At 45.3% G+C, this 18,669-nt stretch overlaps 1 protein-coding gene across 4 annotated transcripts in view; it reads left to right on the top strand.

Moving 5' to 3' along the window:
• Positions 1–18,669, top strand: part of stk32c (serine/threonine kinase 32C) — a 298,054-nt gene that overhangs the window by 215,293 nt on the left and 64,092 nt on the right. For all 4 annotated transcript variants that reach the window (XM_078413690.1, XM_078413689.1, XM_078413688.1 and 1 more), the window contains exon 3: positions 4,560–4,711. In XM_078413690.1, coding sequence (XP_078269816.1) covers positions 4,593–4,711 — 119 coding nt within the window. In that variant the 5' untranslated portion in view covers positions 4,560–4,592. The remainder of the gene's footprint in view (positions 1–4,559; positions 4,712–18,669) is intronic.

The following is an 18,669-nucleotide window of genomic DNA, read 5'->3' as shown; positions in this document are numbered from 1 at the left end:
TCCCCCTCCCCCCTCCTCTCTCTCTCTCCCCCCCTCCTCTCTCTCTCTCTCCCCACCTCACCCCCCACCTCTCTCTCTCCCCCTGCCCCCACCTCTCTCTCTCTCCCTGCCCCCACCTCTCTCCCCTCCCCCCACCCTCTCCCTCCCCCCACCTCTCTCCCCCTCCTCTCTCCCCCTCCCCCCACCTCTCTCCCCCTCCCCCTCCTCTCTCCCCCTCCCCCTCCTCTCTCTCTCTCCCCCCCCACCTCTCTCTCTCTCCCCCCACCTCACCCCCCACCTCTCTCTCTCCCCCTGCCCCCACCTCTCTCTCTCTCCCTGCCCCCACCTCTCTCCCCTCCCCCCACCTTCTCCCTCCCCCCACCTCTCTCCCCCTTCCCCCACCTCTCTCCCCCTCCCCCACCTCTCTCCCCCTCCCCCCACCTCTCTCCCCCAAGCCCCACCTCTTGCCCCCTCCCCCCACCTCTCTCCCCCTCCCCCACCTCTTTCCCTCTTTCCCCCTCCCCCCATCTCTCTCCCCCTCCCCCCACCTCTCTCCCTCTCCCCCCACCTCTCTCCCCCTCCCCCCACCTCTCTCCCCCAAGCCCCACCTCTCTCCCCTCCTCTACTCTCTCTTCCCCCACCTCACTTTCCCTCCCCCCACCTTTCTCTTCCCCTGCCTCTCTCTCCCCCCACTTCTCTCTCTCTCCCCCCCACCCCGCTCTCTCTCCCCACCTCTCTCTCCCTCGCCCCCCCACCACCCCCCACCTCTCTTTTTCTGCTTTTCTGCTTTCTACTGCACAACCACCAACAGCTGGGCTATCTCGTGCAGGTTTCGCTCGCGAGGGGACAGGTTGCAAAAGGGTTAATGAGATTTTGATGTGGGCAAGTTTGCTGAGATGATCCGTGTCCAAGTTGTCGAGCTGTGACTTGAAGAGTGACAAGGTTAGTGCTCATCTGGTGATGTCGGGAAGGATGTTCCACTCTGGGATGGTCCATGGATATAGTGACTGTCGGTAGCTATTTTTATTTGCTCTAATTCTAGTATAAATGAAGTGACCTGAGGACTATCTTGTAAATTTCTGGGTATTGGATGGAATGAAGTGAGATACGTTACTGGGGATGATGCCAGGAGTCTCTTTGTAGACAGCACATAAGTGGGCTTTGGTGGGTCTTGACTCCAGCCACTCCCAGCCAAGACGATTTAACATATCGGAGACGCTTGACTGCCTTGAGCAGTCATCACAAACAAACCGTGCTGCACGCCTCTGAACCATGTCAAGGGTGTCAATGTTACTTTTCTGGTGAGGGTCCCATATTGTCTGGCAATATTCCAACAGTGGGCGGGCAGGTGTTTTGTACACTGCCTCCTTTGTTGGTTTGTCACAACCGGATACATTTCTCCGGAGAAGGTGTAAAGTTCTGTTTGCTTTTGTGGCCATCTGGTTTATGTGTCTGTTCCAGGCTCGGCCAGATGTGAGCTCAACTCCCAGGTATGGGTGGTGACCAACTTCTTTAAGCAGCTTGTCTCCCATCTTGTACCGGTTTATGATCGGCTTGACTTTATGAGTAACTCTCATGGAAAAGCATTTGGTGTAAATGAAACCCCCATTTGCCAAATGGTTTCCCAGTTGCAAAGATAGTTTATGTCATTTTGAAGAACCTTGGCATCTTCAGCAGCTTTGATCTCTCGATACGCAGTACAGTCGTCTGCGAAGAGTCTCACCCTCGAAGGCAGGTTGTTATTGATGTAGATCAAGAACAGCAAGGCTTCCCAACACCATTCCCTGCGGCACCCCGGACTCAACTGGAGATTGTTGTGATGACTCACCATCTACTACAACCTTTTGGTGTAGTTTGGTGGGGAATGAATCAATCCAGGAGTAGATGTTATTTCGGTTGCCAACGTGGTTAAGCTTAGCCATCAACCTACAGTGGGGAACGTTGTCGAAGGCCTTGCCAAAGTCCGTTATAATAAGATCGGCCCGCCTCTGCTATCCAGGATTGTTTGCAGATCATTAACCAGGACAGAGAGCTGGGTCTCGCATGACCTGCCTTTGTGGAATCCATGCTGCTGGCCAGCTAGTATATTGTGTATTTCAAAATGCCTCATAACATGGCCATGAATAATATGTTCAAGGAGTTTGCAGACAATTGAAGTCAAGGATACCGAACGATAATTGGCTGGATTTGAGCGGTCGCCCTTTTTGTAAATTGGAGAGATGTTTGCATTACGACAATCACTCGGTAGTTCTCCAGTAGAAATTAAATTCTGGAATAATATCTGGAGGATTGGAGCAATGCTTGAAGAACATGATTTCAAAACTCTGGCAGCTATGCTGTCTGGGCCACAGGCTTTATATGGATTCAATCCAACCAATAGCTTTTCAACTCCCTCTTTGGTGATGAGCAAGTCGCCAATATCTGGAACGCTGCTGGGGCTAAGATCTGGAAAATCAAATTGGTGAGAGGGAGAGAGAGGTGGGGGGAGGGAGAGGGAGATGGTGAGGGGGAGGAGAGGTGGGGGGGAGGGAGAGAGAGGTGGGGGAGGGAGAGAGATGGTGAGAGGGAGAGAAAGGTGGGGGGAGGGAGAGAGAGGTGGGTGGGAGGGAGAGGGAGATGGTGAGGGGGAGGAGAGGTGGGGGGGAGGGATAGAGAGATGGTGAGAGGGAGAGAGAGGTGGGGGGAGGGAGAGAGAGATGGTGAGAGGGAGAGAGAGGGAGAGAGAGGTGGGGGGAGGTAGAGAGAGGTGGGGGAGGAAGAGAGAGATGGTGAAAGTGAGAGAGAGATGGTGAGAGGGAGCGAGAGGTGGGGGGATGTAGAGAGAGGTGGGGGGAGTGAGAGAGAGATGGTGAGAGGGAGAGAGAGGTGGGGAGAGGTAGAGAGAGATGGTGAGAGGGAGAGAGAGGTGGGGGGAGGGAAAGAGAGGTGGATAGGCACATGGATATGCGTGGAACGGAGGGATATGTATTATGTGCAGACAGGTAGGAGAGACTCTGCATCACGTTCGACATTGTGGACTGAAGGGCTTGTACTTGTGTGGTGCTGTTCTATGTTCCATGTTCTTATCTTTTGAAGTTCTAAGCCGTTCTCTTCAGTGATAAAATGCCGTCTGCCTTCCTAGTGCTTGAGCGAGAAAATTTGTTTCCGTTTACTTACACATGTTTTAATCTCATATTCACTCTTCCCTTTTGTTTTTGCTTTCCCAATCTTCTGTTGGAATCCGTCACCCATCCACTGGGGAGTATTCTGCACAACCTTACCATAACTGACCTTTCGCCAAGCCTTCTCATTTTCGCCTGGACTAATTTCATTGGAGGCCTCACGCAATTGACAGGCAGAAGGAAATGCCTTCTGCTTGACCCAACCAACTATGAATGCAAATCCACTCTGTTGCTGAGATTAATATGGAATAAAATTGACCTTTAATTAATCACATTTTTGAGAAACAATTAATAACAAAGTACAAAGCTGTGCATTTGGTATTCAAATTTTCCAGGATTTGAAATTTGAGGGAACTTATTGTTAACATTTAAATAGTATCCTATTAATTAAGCATTTTAATTAAACCCTAACAGTCACCATGGTGCAACTCTCAAGCAACGATATCTATCCACAGATAAATGCCAAGGCAGCTGTGACTGTGGGATTTGGAGAGACTCCAGGAGCACTATGTAATTGTGTATTCATATTCACCCAGTGCTTTTATTTTGAGTCTCTGTGCACCCATCACTGACTGGCTGCAGACTATAAAAATGACATGCTGGCAACCTGCTATGATATTAATAATCAAAATTAATGCAAAAGCGGAAAATAATAGTTGTAACAGCATCTCATCAGCCAGGGCTTAATGGCTTCTAATCAACTTGTCATGAATTCAAAGGTCACCAATCTTCACTCATTCCTCACTCATTCCCACAGACATGTTTTTGTAATGTTCTTACCATTGCAGAGATACTCCAGGATTATTAAAGACAGACTATCTGTGGAAAACAGGCAGTGGGTATCTGACATGGAGCCGCGCGTTACTGTGTAACATCAGTGTCTCCGCTTGATTGAACATTATTTCCGTGAAGGTTGAAAGAATGGGCAGGAATACGATACGCTAAATTAACGTCCTCCACAATTTAAGGGTAGAATTATTCGCGGGGCAGTCATTTAAAGTTTTGTGCCTGAGCTCACGCACTTTTAAGCCGGCTTCTCTCCATTGGAAGTGCATAGGCAGCTGATAATTCAGGCCTGTACTCAGTCTGAAGTGCAGTTAGCTGACATCAATCATGTGCTCCTGGGGACTGAGGACCTGGGGATGAAACTGTGGGAAGCAACATCCCAGTCAATTCAGAACTGCCAAATGTTTGTTCAGTACCAGCAGGGTTGCGTACCTCCAATGAGTTATCACTGTCATTGGCACAACGCGGATCAGAAACTTCTGTCGGCAGAAGTTGTTTTTTTATCTGAACTTCTGTGTGTGTCAGCAGAAAACGCTTTTATCACGTTGTGTGATCTCATTATTTCTGGAGAAGTCATCTCATAAATGCACCTTCCTTCAGAGGTGACCCAGTTTCTTGTTTCGTTCCTTGCAGGTGTGCATCGTGCAGAAGCGGGACACGGAGAAAATGTACGCTATGAAGTACATGAACAAACAGCAATGTATCGAGAGAGATGAGGTCCGCAATGTCTTCAGGGAACTGGAGATCCTGCAAGAAATTGAGCACGTTTTCCTAGTAAATCTCTGGTGACTATCTCACATTTCATTATGCATGCGTTGAGACATTGCGATCGTTGTTTGATGCGCGTGTCGTTATTTCTGAATTAGAACACGTCCCTAAGCTATGAGCTTCTATTTTTATGCACGGCCTGGAGATTTGCAAAAAAATGCAATTTGCAAATCGTCATGATGTGGACTTCTGTGTTTGCCGATCCAGTTGACACCAGCAACGTCAAGCTATGATTCAAGCTGTTGGAATACTAATGGAAGAGTAATGGGCACGAATGTGGCATAAATACAAGATTCTGATGCAGTTTTAAAGTTGCCTTTTTTTATTACAGAAAGTGGTGTTCCTTCATTAATTCCAAGCTATTCCAATTAGACATCTAGAGTTTTATAAGACTTGTTCCGCTGGCTAACCACTTCATACTTCCAGCCAAGTGTTGATTTGCAGTTGGTTTTCTGTTGGAGATAGTTCTGCCACAGCAAGTAAAATCACTTCTCCAGATTGTTTACGATCACAGTTATCACTGCCACATAAGGAAAGAGTTGTAGATTACTTCAGTGATATTGGAAAAGCTTGTAAGGTTAATTATAAAGGATTGGCAGTCACGCAGCAATGTGTACAAGTGTATTTTCAGCAACATGGACAAATAAGGATGGAATTGTTTGAGGTAAAATACCAAAGTTCTCTGACGACTCTGCCATCGTCGGCCTCATCACAGGCGACGATTACAGGGTGTACAGAGAACTGATCAAGGAGCTTGTCGATTGGTGCCAGTGGAACCGCCTCTGGATCAACGCGGGGAAAACCAGGGAGATGGTGGTAGATTTCCGCAGGCGCAGCCAGGTTCCCCCGACACCGGTGAACATCCAGGGAATGGACTCTTATAAGTACCTGGGTGTCTACCTCAATAATAAATTGGACTGGACCAAAAACACTGATGCGCTATACAGAAAGGGCCAGAGCAGACTTTATCTGCTAAGGAGACTCAGGTCCTTTGGAGTGCAGGGGGCACTCCTAAGAACCTTCTACAACATAGTGGTTGCATCAGCCATTTTCTATGGAGTGGTCTGCTGGAGCAGCAGCATCTCAGCGGTGGAAGGGAAGAGACTTGACAAGCTGGTCAGGAAGGCCAGCTCTGTCCTGGGTTGCCCCCTCGACTCAGTGCAGGCGGTGGGAGAGAGGAGGATGATGGCAAAGTTAACATCGCTGCTGGACAACGACTCCCACCCCATGCAGGACACTGTCACTGCACTGAGCAGCTCCTTCAGTGACAGACTCCTTCACCCCAAGTGTGTGAAGGAGAGATACAGGAGGTCCTTCCTTCCCGCTGCTGTGAGACTGCACAACCAGCACTGCTCCAAGCAGACGAGTCAACATTAACAGCTAAGGAATACAATTTATCTGTGTCTTTACTTTTATTTATAATGAATGATCTCTTGCTATCCACTTTGCTGCTGTAACACTGTAAATTTCCCCGGTGTGGGACGAATAAAGGAATATATTATTATTGTTATTATTAAAGTGTCACAGGGTGACAGGGTGGCTTAGCGGTTGAGTTGCTGCCTTAAAGCACCAGAGACCCGGGTTGGATCCTGACTAGGGGTGCTTGTCTGTACGCAGTTTGTACCCTCTCCCCATGACCTGCGTGGGTTTCTCTAGGAGATTCGGTTTCCTCCCACACTTCACAGACGTACAGGTTTGTAGACTAATTGGCTTGGTCTAATTGTAAATTGTCCCAAGAGTGTGTAGGATAGCGTTAGGGTGTGGGGATCGCTGGTCGGCACGGACCCAGTGGGCTGAAGGGCCTGTTTCTGCGTGGTATCGCCAAACTCTAAACAATACCAAAGCTAATTTCTCGTCTGGATTAACACCTTTTCCAACCCGTTTTTGAACCTAAGGATTTATTTCTGGAGGCTTTATATTTCTGCAAAACTCTGTTATAATTGAATAATTTAAACATCTGCCTGTAACATTGTAACAATGGCTTCATCGCTTTCTACACTATTATATCACATTATTTTTTAAGTGCTTCGATCTAAAACAAGATAATCAGCACTCAATTTATATTGCTACCATTCTATTTGTTGGTCCATGTCTGCCCATTGAATGTTATCAGCAATGGAACGGTGCCAGAAGGAAGCATAGTTTGCTAAAACAAAATGTCCTTTGCAGCTAATTAATCCCCTTGGTTTACAAAAATAAAATCATGAGTTCCTTGAGATTCAGAGTCACTGCGAGAGAGCGCACAACACAGGCCCTAAAACTCACCAAGTCTATTGCCAACCACCGAGCTGCCATTTTCATACTGATACCTCCATCACTCATTTTACCCTTCCCATACTCTCATCAACTTGCCCCATGCTCTGCTACTCAGCTACACACCAGTCATATTCAGCAGCGACCCATTAACCTGTGGAATTATTTGCCACAGAAGGCTGTGGGGGTCAAGTCAGCGGATATTTTTAAGGCAGGGACAGATAGATTCTTGATTAGGTGCAGGAGTAGGCCATTCGGCCCTTCGAGCCTGCACCGCCATTCAATATGATCATGGCTGATCATCCAACTCAGCAGCCCGTACCTGCCTTCTCTCCATACCCCCTGATCCCTTTAGCCACAAGGGCCACATCTTAAATATAGCCAATGAACTGGCCTCAACTACCTTCTGTGGCAGAGAATTCCACAGATTCACCACTCTGTGTGAAAAAAAACTTTCTCATCTCAGTCCTAAAAGACTTCCCCCTTATCCTTGAACTGTGACCCCTTGTTCTGGACTTCCCCAACATCGGGAACAATCTTCATGCATCTAGCCTCTCCAACCCCTTAAGAATTTTGTAAGTTTCTATAAGATCCCCCCTCAATCTTCTAAATTCCAGCGAGTACAAGCCGAGTCTATCCAGTCTTTCTTCATATGAAAGTCCTGCCATCCCAGGAATCAATCTGGTGAACCTTCTCTGTACTCCCTCTATGGCAAGAATGTATTTCCTCAGATTAGGAGGCCAAAACTGTACGCAATAGTACGGGTGTCAGGAGTTATGGGGAGAAGGCAGGAGAATGGGGTGAGGAGGGAGAGATAGATCGGCCACGATTGAATGGCGGAGTAGACTTGATGGGCCGAATGGCCTAATTCTACTCCTATCCCGTATGACCTGATGGTGAATGGATTGAATAAAAGGGTGATTTTGATGAGAGAGATTGAGGCTCTGGTCAGGAAATAGAAGGCAACATACATCAGGTTCAGGAAGTCAGGATCAAGTGAATCTCTCGACGAGTGGAAAAAGTGTAGGAGTACATTTGAAATTGGAAGGGCAAAACAAAGGGCTTTGCATGGATTTGTAAGGCAAGGCAAGGCAAGGGAGAAATTCCAAGAGATTCTACAAGTATATTAAGTTTTAGAAAAAACTTATCAATGTGCATGTTTTTGTGGATGTGAGAAAAAAGCAGAGTACCCACATGTCAACCTCTCTACATCGGCGATACCAAGTGCAGGCTCAGCGATCGTTTCGCTCAACACCTCCGCTCAGTCCACCTTAACCAACCTGATCTCCCGGTAGCTCAGCACTTCAACTCCCCCTCCCATACCCAATCTGGCCTTTCTATCCTGGGCCTCCTCCATTGTCAGAGTGAGGCCCAGCGCAGATGGAGGAACAGCACCTCATATTTCGCTTGGGCAGTTTACACCCCAGCGGCATGAACATTGACTTCTCTAACTTCGGATAGTCCCTGCTTTCCCTCTCTATCCCCTCCCCCTTCCCAGTTCTCCCACTAGTCTTCCTGTCTCCTACTCCATCCTATCTCTGTCCCGCCCCCTCCCCTGACATCAGACGGAAGAAGGGTCTCGACCCGAAACGTCACCCATTCCTTCTCTCCAGAGATGCTGCCTGACCCGCTGAGTCATTTTGTGTCTACCACAGGAAACTGATGTGGCCACATGGAAAATCTGCAATTCCGCAGATGATGCTGGAGGTCAGGAATGATCCCTGCTTGCCAGAACTGAGAGTTAGCAGCTGTATTAGCTGTGGCTCCGTGCTGACTGTTGGGAGTTAGGCTATGGCTTAATTTATTCACTGGGTGGAAGCATGATCAGAAATATTTATCGCAATTGCCATGAAAACGTCAGGGTCAGAAATAAACAGACGCATGCAAATCAACAACAAATTGGAGTTTAATGTGAGCTCTGTAGCAAGCACCAATAATTCACCAGCAATAACAACAATCATAATAATACGCACGAACTGCAGTAAAACATCCCAAGAGTCACAGGAGTATAATTGGACAAAACTATTGTTGGAATGAGAAATTACAGAGATATTGATGAAAGGGAATATAAACGTTGGGGAATGTTACAAAGGGAATTTTAGAGGTGAGGATCTGATCAGCCAAGCCTCTAAGAGCAGGGAAGACATTGTTGTGTAAGAAAATAACTGCAGATGCTGGTACAAATCGAAGGTATTTATTTCACAAAGTGACGTCACCCATTCCTTCTCTCCTGAGATGCTGCCTGACCTGCTGAGTTACTCCAGCTTGTGAAGGGAAGACATTGTTGATCGATTGTGGCCAGGGTTATCAGGACACAACATTCCAGAGAGCTGAAGGACTGGGCGGGTTACAGAGATGGGGACGGTGTGGTCTTGCAGGGAGTTAGGTATAAGCATCCTTTGAGAGTTTCAAAGTAGAGCCATCATTAGTCTAGGATTCAACATAGGTCAGCAAGCAGAGAAGCGATGGATGAATATGGACTTTGATGCAGATACAGAGTGTGAAATTAGTACATTTCAGCACGGTGGCTCAGCGGTAGAGTTGCTGCCTTACAGTTGCTGCTTAAAGCGCCAAAGACCCGGGTTCGATCCCGACTACGGGTGCTGTCTGTTCACGGAGTTTGTATGTTCTCCGCATGACCTGCGTGGGTTTTCTCCGAGATCTTCGGTTTCCTCCCACACTCCAAAGACGTACAGGTTTGTAGGTAAATTGGCGTGGTGTAAATGTAAATTGTCCCCGGTGTGTGTAGGATAGTGTTAATGTGCGGGAATCGCTGGTCGGTACGGACTCGGTGGGCCGAAGAGCCTGCTTCCGCACTGTATCTCTAAACTAAATAAACTACATTGGCAAGTTGACCCTTCAATTTGTTGACTCTGCAATGACAAACTATGAGTGAGGTTTCCAACAACTGATGATCTATGAAGAGGGTGGATGCTGCAGGAGTGAAAATGCTGGTCTTGGTGATGGAGAAGCCACCTTGGTGGGAAACTGATGTCAAGAACATAAACTAGATACAGTGGCCAATGTGGAAAATAAAATCTGTGTCCAAGGAGGAACATTGATAGAGGAGGTTAAATTCACTGATTTGGGTTCCATCAAAGTTTAGGGAAAATTGTGGCATATCAAATCCTAAACGTTGAATAAACTATCTGACAACATAAAGGTGGTAAACGATCTGACAACATAAAGGTAGGTAATTTGGAATCCTATCAACTTTCAGCTGATCTTGCCAAGAGGTAGAGTCATAGAGTGTTACATCATGGAAACAGGCCCTTTGGCCCAACTTACCCACGCCAGCTAACATGTCCCAGCTGTGCTAATCCCACCTGCCTGCATTTGGCCCATATCCCCCCGAATCCTGTCCGATCCATGTACCTGTCTAACTGTTTCTTAAATGTTGCAATAGTCCCTGCCTCAAAGATATCTGTGTGTATTGAGTAAATATTTGCATTATTCTTTAAATCTATTTACGTGATTTTTGATATGTGTAGTATGAAACACTCAATTTGTGGTTCAGTGTTAGCATAGGTCATGTATAAACATACCCCAGAATCACACGTAGGGTCAGATAAAATTAACCTCTATTTGTGTGTCAAACTGAATGGTTTGTCAACTGTTTAATGATATTTGGTAAACTGAGACTTAATTTTGTACAGTGTGGTTGAATTTTTCTGAATACAGCCATTTGAAGTATCTCAATAAGGTAGCATTGAAAATAATGCAACGCAAACTTGTTTTTTTTTTCAATTTCCTGAAGGTGATGAATCTTGCTGGGATACAGTTTAGCGTAATCCACCAGCAGCTTTTCATGGTGCTAACTATACCTCAATACAGCCAGCATGCAAGAGGACATCAGTGCCAATTCTAATCCTGTTTATCTCCAAAATCCAGCACCTCTTACCCATATGTTGTAGTGTTAGATCATGTAGTGCACATGTAGTTGACCACTCTTCCATATGGGAGCCATTTATTCAACATCGGTTGCAACATTAACCATTGAAAACCCATAAGCAACGATTATAGCAAATCATCTTTGTAATCAAGTAAACGCAACACCATCTGAAGAAGGGTCTCGACCCGAAACGTCACCGATCCCTTCTCTCCAGAGATGCTGCCTGTCCCGCTGAGTTACTCCAGCATTTAGTGTCTATCTTCGATTTAAACCAGCATCTGCAGTTCCTTCCTACACATTTAAAATTACATATCTGTTTGGAAATAGGTACAAAGACATGTAAATGTGGTATTTAAATTTGAGGTAAATGTTAAGGTTGCAGCCAATATAATTTGGCACTTCTATTCTAGTTGGTTAAATCAATTTAAATAAGTCAGTTTGGTTAAATTCTTGTAATTTTCAAATCACTTACATTAGCTAAGTTTCAAATGAGTTAATCAGAGATTTAGACATGGCTTTTAAAGCATAAAATGAAAGGATTTATCCAAACATAGAATGACCTGTAAACCTATCACAACATAGGTCAGGTGAACTTTAAGCTTATGTGATCGGGAATGGCCGTATCATTTTTCACATTGCAATGGTAATACCACCAATAGCACTGATAAATAAATCAGGGAAGTTATTTATATACCAAGTTGAGGACACGATATCTATCCTGAGTTGCAAATAAAAACTTGAGGACCAAAGCATCAGAAGTAAACAGTTGTAAAATAAAAAGTCTCATTAACACAGCTTGCAGAATTCCCCATTAGAAAGACATCCAATTATACAATTTCTTTATAACTTAATTTTGGAATTTGCCATTATATATCTTTGCATTGATATTGTTTCTTGAAATTTAAAACAAAGAATAGTGACACTAATATTGTATAGAACACATTTGCTCAGAAAGGATATTATCTTTTTCTTTGATTCACTAAACAATCATAACTTGTAGTGCTAGATCTAAATTGAGTCCCTAAAAAAGAGTGTAATTAGTGAAATATGAGTGGTTTAGACAAGAGACAATAGGTGCAGGGGTAGGCCATTCAGCCCTTCGAGCCAGCACCGCCATTCAATGTGATCATGGCTGATAATTCTCAATCAGTACCCCATTCCTGCCTTCTCCCCATACCCCCTGACTCCGCTATCCTTAAGAGCTCTACCTAGCTCTCTCTTGAATGCATTCAGAGAATTGGCCTCCACTGCCTTCTGAGGCAGAGAATTCCACAGATTCACAAGTCTCTGACTGAAAAAGTTTTTCTTCATCTCAGTTCTAAATGGCCTACCCCTTATTCTTAAACTGTGGCCCCTTGTTCTGGACTCCCCCAACATTGGGAATATGTTTCCTGCCTCTAACGTGTCCAACCCCTTAATAATCTTATTAAAGGTTTTGACTGCACACCTTTAGTTTAGTTTAGTTTAGAGATACAGTGCGGAAACAGGCCCTATCGGCCCGCTGGGTCCGCGCCGACCAACGATCCCCGCATATTAACACTATCGACTATAGCCACTAGGGACAATTTTTACATTTACCAAGCCAATTAACCTACAAACCTGGACGTCTTTGGAGTGTGGGAGGAAACCGGAGATCTCGGAGAAAACACACAGGTCACGGGGAGAACGTACAAACTCCGTACAGACAGCACCCGTAGTTGGGATCGAACCCGGGTCTCCGGCGCTGCGTTTGCTGTAAGACAGCAACTCTACCGCTGCACCTATTGTCTATTGTCTATTGTCTATTGTGATCTGTTAGCCCTCTTCAAAGGGGACTCACGTAATTTATTCATTGTCCACCCGACATGTTGTGCCTTTTTAACACTTTCTGTTTTCTTCATCCATTCAGCTTGTGATACAAAATCAATCAATTTAAATAGGAAAAAAAAGCTGTGTAATATTAATTAATAAACCAATAAATGTTTTTCGGTGTGTAGTGAAAAGCAAAATGTATTCTACAATTAGGAAAACAGCATTGTTAACTGGATTCAAAAACATTAATAACATGTAATCCTGAATGAAAAAACTGTAGAAAAAAACAGTGATCTACTTTCTGCGTGGCAAGAGGATGATTAATGAGCTAATGGAAAAATGATTATGGCAAGTCATAGCTGATGGTTTTAATTTATTCTGGGAAATCATTGCTATTGTTTCGATGTCTTGACTTTCAAGATTAATTAATAATACTATATGAAACATCCAAAATTAGCTATCTTTTTAATTTACACGCAATTGCACGGCTGCTTTGCGTTCAGTGACCTTTCATCTTTGGAGGCCATTTTAATCCGGGTTCCCCAAAGGTTTCAAGAGATATTTCTGATTAATAACCAGCTTCTATCGGTGTTTAATACTTCCCAATAGCCAATTGTCATGGAGTCATAGAGTGATACAGTGTGGAAATAGGGCCTTCGACCCAACTTGCCCACACCGACCAACATGTCCCAGCTACACTAGTCCCACCTGCCCGTGTTTAGTCCATATACCTCCACACCTGTCCTATCCATGTACCCGTCTAACCGTTTCTTGAATGTTGGGACAGTCCCACTCTCAACTACCTCCTCTGGCAGCTTGTTCCATACACCGACCACCCTTTGTGTGAAAAAGTTACCCCTCAGATTCCTATTAAATCTTTTCCCCTTCACCTTAAACTCATGTCCTCTGGTCCTCGATTCACCTACTCTGGGGAAGAGACTCTGTGCATGTAACCATGTCCATGCATATCTGGTACATTTGCAATGGCCTTGTGGAATTCAGGCATACTTTGTGTTTGTGTGTTGTCTGAGTCTGTAATGCTGCTGCACGCGAGATTTCCACTATACCTCTGCCTCAACGTACATGTGCATAATAACAATAAACTCAACTTGATTTGGCTTTAATCTTTGAATAACATGCATTAGTTCACACTGTTGCGGTATTTGCTGCTGTTCTAATTTTGGATTCGATGTCTATTATCGGAGCCCAAAGAGGAAGCTTTACTTTCCAATAAATAGCCCATGAATGCGGTCCTGATGGTGCAGTGAATATAACAGACTGCTGGAGGGGTGCAGTAAGTCAGGCAGCATCGGTGAAGGGAAATGGTCAGATGATGATTCTGGTCTGGACCCGTCTCTTCAGACTGAGGAATGACATGCACTGTGGTAATAAGTCTTGGTGCAATCTTGATCACAGAGCAGGGCAAGCCGTAGGAATCAAAGAGGGGTAGCACAGCACTCCAATCAGAGAGAGGTGGAGAACTTCTTCAATGTGGCCATACTTTGAGAAGATTTCACAGTGGAGCAGTAAAATGGAGATTGAAGAGAATGCAGATGCTGGAAACACTGATCAAGATTCCAGCGTCTGCAGGTTTATGTGTTTCCAGTCAGTAATTCCAGTCAGTCTGAAGAAGGGTCTCGACCCGAAATGTCACCCATTCCTTCTCTCCTGAGATGCTGCCTGACCAGCTGAGTTACTCCAGCATTTTGTGAAATAAAATCCAGTCAGTAATTAGTCAGACATATAATGCGGAAAAAATATGAGGCGATCCGTTCAATACAGAGAAAAACAGACCATTTAAAAAATTGTGATCAATTAAAAGGTGTTAATAGTCCGAGACCTGGTTGTTCTCACTCACTGAACACTAATATGCAGATGCCATAAGAGATTTGAAGGCAAACAGTGTACTGTCCTTTGTAGTAAGATTTTTTGAGTAAAAAAGAAAAGATATTGAACAGCATTTGTAGATTGTTTTGTAACTGCATCTGGATTAAGAATAAGTGGGGGGGGGGGGGGGGGGGCATTTCGGACTGAGATGAGGAAAAACCTTTTCACCCAGAGAGTTGTGAATCTGTGGAATTCACTGCCACAGAAGGCAGTGGAGGCCAATTCACTGGATGTTTTCAAGAGAGACTTAAGGGCCTGTCCCACTTTGGCGATCTTTTTGGCGACTGTCAAAGTCGTAGCAGATCGCCGAAAAAAATAACCGTACGACGATGTCCACGACAATGCCCACGACAATGACCACGACAATGACCAAGACAATGCCCACGACAATGCCCACGACAATGCCCACGACAATGACTACGACAATGACCACGACAATGCCCACGACAATGACCACGACAATGCCCACGACAATGTCCACGACAATGCCCACGACAATGACCACGACAATGCCCACGACAATGTCCACGACAATGACCACGACAATGCCCACGACAATGACCATGACAATGACCACGACAATGACCATGACAATGACCACGACAATGCCCATGACAATGTCCACGACAATGACCACGACAATGACCACGACAATGACCACGACAATGCCCACGACAATGCCCACGACAATAACCACGACAATGCCCATGACAATGTCCACGACAATGACCACGACAATGCCCACGACAATGACCATGACAATGACCACGACAATGACCATGACAATGACCACGACAATGCCCATGACAATGTCCACGACAATGACCACGACAATGACCACGACAATGACCACGACAATGCCCACGACAATGCCCACGACAATAACCACGACAATGCCCATGACAATGTCCACGACAATGACCACGACAATGCCCACGACAATGACCATGACAATGCCCACGACAATGCCCACGACAATGTCCACGACAATGACCACGACAATGCCCATGACAATGTCCACGACAATGACCACGACAATGCCCACGACAATGACCATGACAATGACCACGACAATGACCATGACAATGACCACGACAAGCTGAGACATCCTACCACATAGGCGACGGCAAGCTGACGACAACCGGCGACTTAGTCTTCGCTACCTAGGACGTCCACTACGACAGGGACCACGGCAAGCAGGACAACCAACGAAAACGTGGAGGTGTCACAAGCACAACTCACACGTGAACAAACCGACAGCAAGGTCCGTCCAGTGACATTTCTAGGTATATTTTGCATTTGTTTGAAGTGCCCGTTTAAAAAAAAAAAATTTGCATAGGAATATGCTGTTTTTGAATAAAGTTGATTTTGTTGATTTCTTAAAAAATAGCTGTGGGAATTTATTAAATTTCTAAGTACCTTTTCATGACATGTCATTCACAGATTCTCATCGCATTCATTTTGCTCATTAAAATGAAACGCTGACACACACGCTGGGCTACGAGAACTCTTTTCTAAATGAAAGAAAAGAGTTCTCATAACGCAGCGCATGTGTCAGCATTTAATTTTAATGGTCAAAATGAAAGCTACTGGATTCTGTGAATGACATGTCATGATAAAGTACTTAGAAAGTCCACGAATTCCGACTCCTGTTTCTTTAAAAATCACCAAGATCAACTTTATTCAACAACAATTTTTTCCTATGAAAGATGTAAAACAGCATGCATCGTGGACTCCGCCCACAATCAACACCGGGCTGTTGCAGCTGCTTTTCAGTGGACGGGTTTAGACCATAGATGTCATGCTCGGAGGCACCATTGACGTGTGAAAAGGGCTGGCTGGACCTTGCGGTCCTCATGGTCAGGCGTGCATTTCCCCGACAAACAACACAGCAGTAAAACTCAGTATATCTTTTTAGTGGTGTCTGTCTATGTGTGAGCTTTGGCCTTTAATAAGCGTCGTGAAATGCCAGTGTATGTGCTTGCCTCATTGATCTAAACAAATAAAGAGTTCTCATAGCACAGCATGTGTGTCAGCGTTTGATTTTAATGGTCAAAGTGAATGCTACTAGAATCTGTGTATGACATGTCATGACAAAGTACAGGCGCCAACCTTGCATACCTGGGGACAGCGTGCGACAATGCCCGCAATAAGCTACGGTACCGGGCGACAAGCCAGCTGTCGCTGAGAAATTTCAAACCGGTCGAAATCTTCGCGACGCGCCGAGATCCACTACGATTCTTTGAAGACTCCCCACGATCATGCCAGCGACACCCCGGCCAACTGTGGGGACAGCCTAGTCGCCATCTGTCTCCTTACAATCGCCTAAGTGGGACAGGCCCTTGAGTCGCCGGTTGTCGTCAGCTTGCCGTCGCCTATGTGGTAGGTTGTCTTAGCTGGTCGCGGGCATTTCCGTGGTCATTTTCGTGGACATTGTCGTACGGTTATTTTGTTCTGCGATCTTCTATGACTTTGACAGTCGCCGGCAGTCGCCAAAAAGATCGCCTAAGTGGGACAGACCCTTTAGATTTAGCTCTTAGGCCTAAGAGAATCAAGGGATTTGGGGAAAAAGCCGGAACGGGGTACTGATTATGGATGATCAGCCATGATCATATTGAATGGCGGTGCTGGCTCGAAGGGCCGAATGGCCTACTCCAGCATCTGTTTTCTATGTTTCAGTGGAATATTGCATACAGGTCTGGTCTTCTTACCTAAAGAAGGCTACGTTTGTGATAGAGTGAGTGGAGCAAAGTTCACCATAAAGATTCCTGGAGTGAATGAATGATCCCTTGAGGAGTGATTAAGGAGGCTAGGCCGATGCTCTTTAGAGTTTAGAAGAATGAGCGGTGATGTTATTGAAACCTACTGAATTCTTATGAGATTTGGCCGGGTAGATGCTGGGATGATGTTTCCCCTGGTTGAGGTGTACTGAAACAAGAGCCAGGGTAGAATGTTATTCAGGATTGAGATGTGAGAAACTTCTTTACCCAGAGGCCAGGTGAATTTTTAGAATTGTTAGCCCACAAAGGCTGTGAAGATGCAGTTGTTGAACCTATTCAAAACACAGACTGATAGATTTGTGGATATCGAGGTGATCAAAGAATAAGGTGTTGGGTACAAAATACTCGTGGTGAGTATAAAAAAAAATCAGGCATGATCTTACAGAATGGTAGAATAGGCTTAACAATTTCTGCTTCACAGGGAGAATTGTGGATCATTCTGATGGTAGGATTGACTTGTGAACATTTCTAGTTATTCTTGGAATGTGGAGGTTGATGGCAGACCAGCAGTTATTGCCCATGTCTCATTAAAGGTGGGAACCCCTTTCACCGTCAGGCGCGGCCTGGAACGTGGCAACTTCAACAGCCTGACCGCGGGAGAAGACGGCAGGGGAAGAGAAAAGACATTCTGGCCTTCCATCACAGTGAGGAGGTGACTGGAGGAGACTCACTGTGATGGATGGTTCTTTTTTTTGTCTTGTGTTGGTTTGTGATTGAGTGTGTTATTGCTTATTTTTATTGCTCTTATTGTTGGACTGTGGGTAACGGAATTTCGTCGAAAAGACTTGTTTGTTTGGATGACAATAAAGGTTATTCTGATTCTGATTCTGAATGTTGGAATGAAAGGTTGGTTGTTTTATGTTTTATGTTTTATTCTTAATTGTTTACTGTATCTCATGTTGTTACTTGCGAGCAAAGCACCAAGGCAGATTCCTTGCATGTATGGCTAATGACATTTATTCAATTCAATTCAACTTAATGGTCTTTCTACTTGGATGCCCGCTGTCTCAAGTGTTGTCAGTTTGGAGTTGCTGGCATTTTGTACAGCGACATTGAAGGAATGCTGATGTATTTACCGTCAGGCTACTGTGTAGTTTGCAGATGGAGGTATTCCCAAGTGTGGGTTGTTATTGTCTTTCTGTGTCCTGGGGATTGGGGCAAACTGCTGCTGTGTATCTTGTTGATAATCGTAGGAGCAAAAATGGATAGGGGCCAGGCGGAGTTGGCGTTCGAAGTAACAGGCGATTTATTAAACGGGAGGCCAGCCAAAGCTGACCTGTCAAGTGTTCCTTTGGTACAATCTTCATATTCTCAGACGACGAGGTTACTCAGAACCTCGATTAACGGTAATGAGATTTTGCAGAGACTTGAA

The sequence above is a fragment of the Rhinoraja longicauda genome, chromosome 16, assembly GCF_053455715.1.
Source record: "Rhinoraja longicauda isolate Sanriku21f chromosome 16, sRhiLon1.1, whole genome shotgun sequence".
NCBI classification, from domain to species: domain Eukaryota; kingdom Metazoa; phylum Chordata; class Chondrichthyes; order Rajiformes; family Arhynchobatidae; genus Rhinoraja; species Rhinoraja longicauda.
Note: the sequence above shows the minus strand (reverse complement) of the source record. Positions and strands in the feature narration are given on the sequence as shown.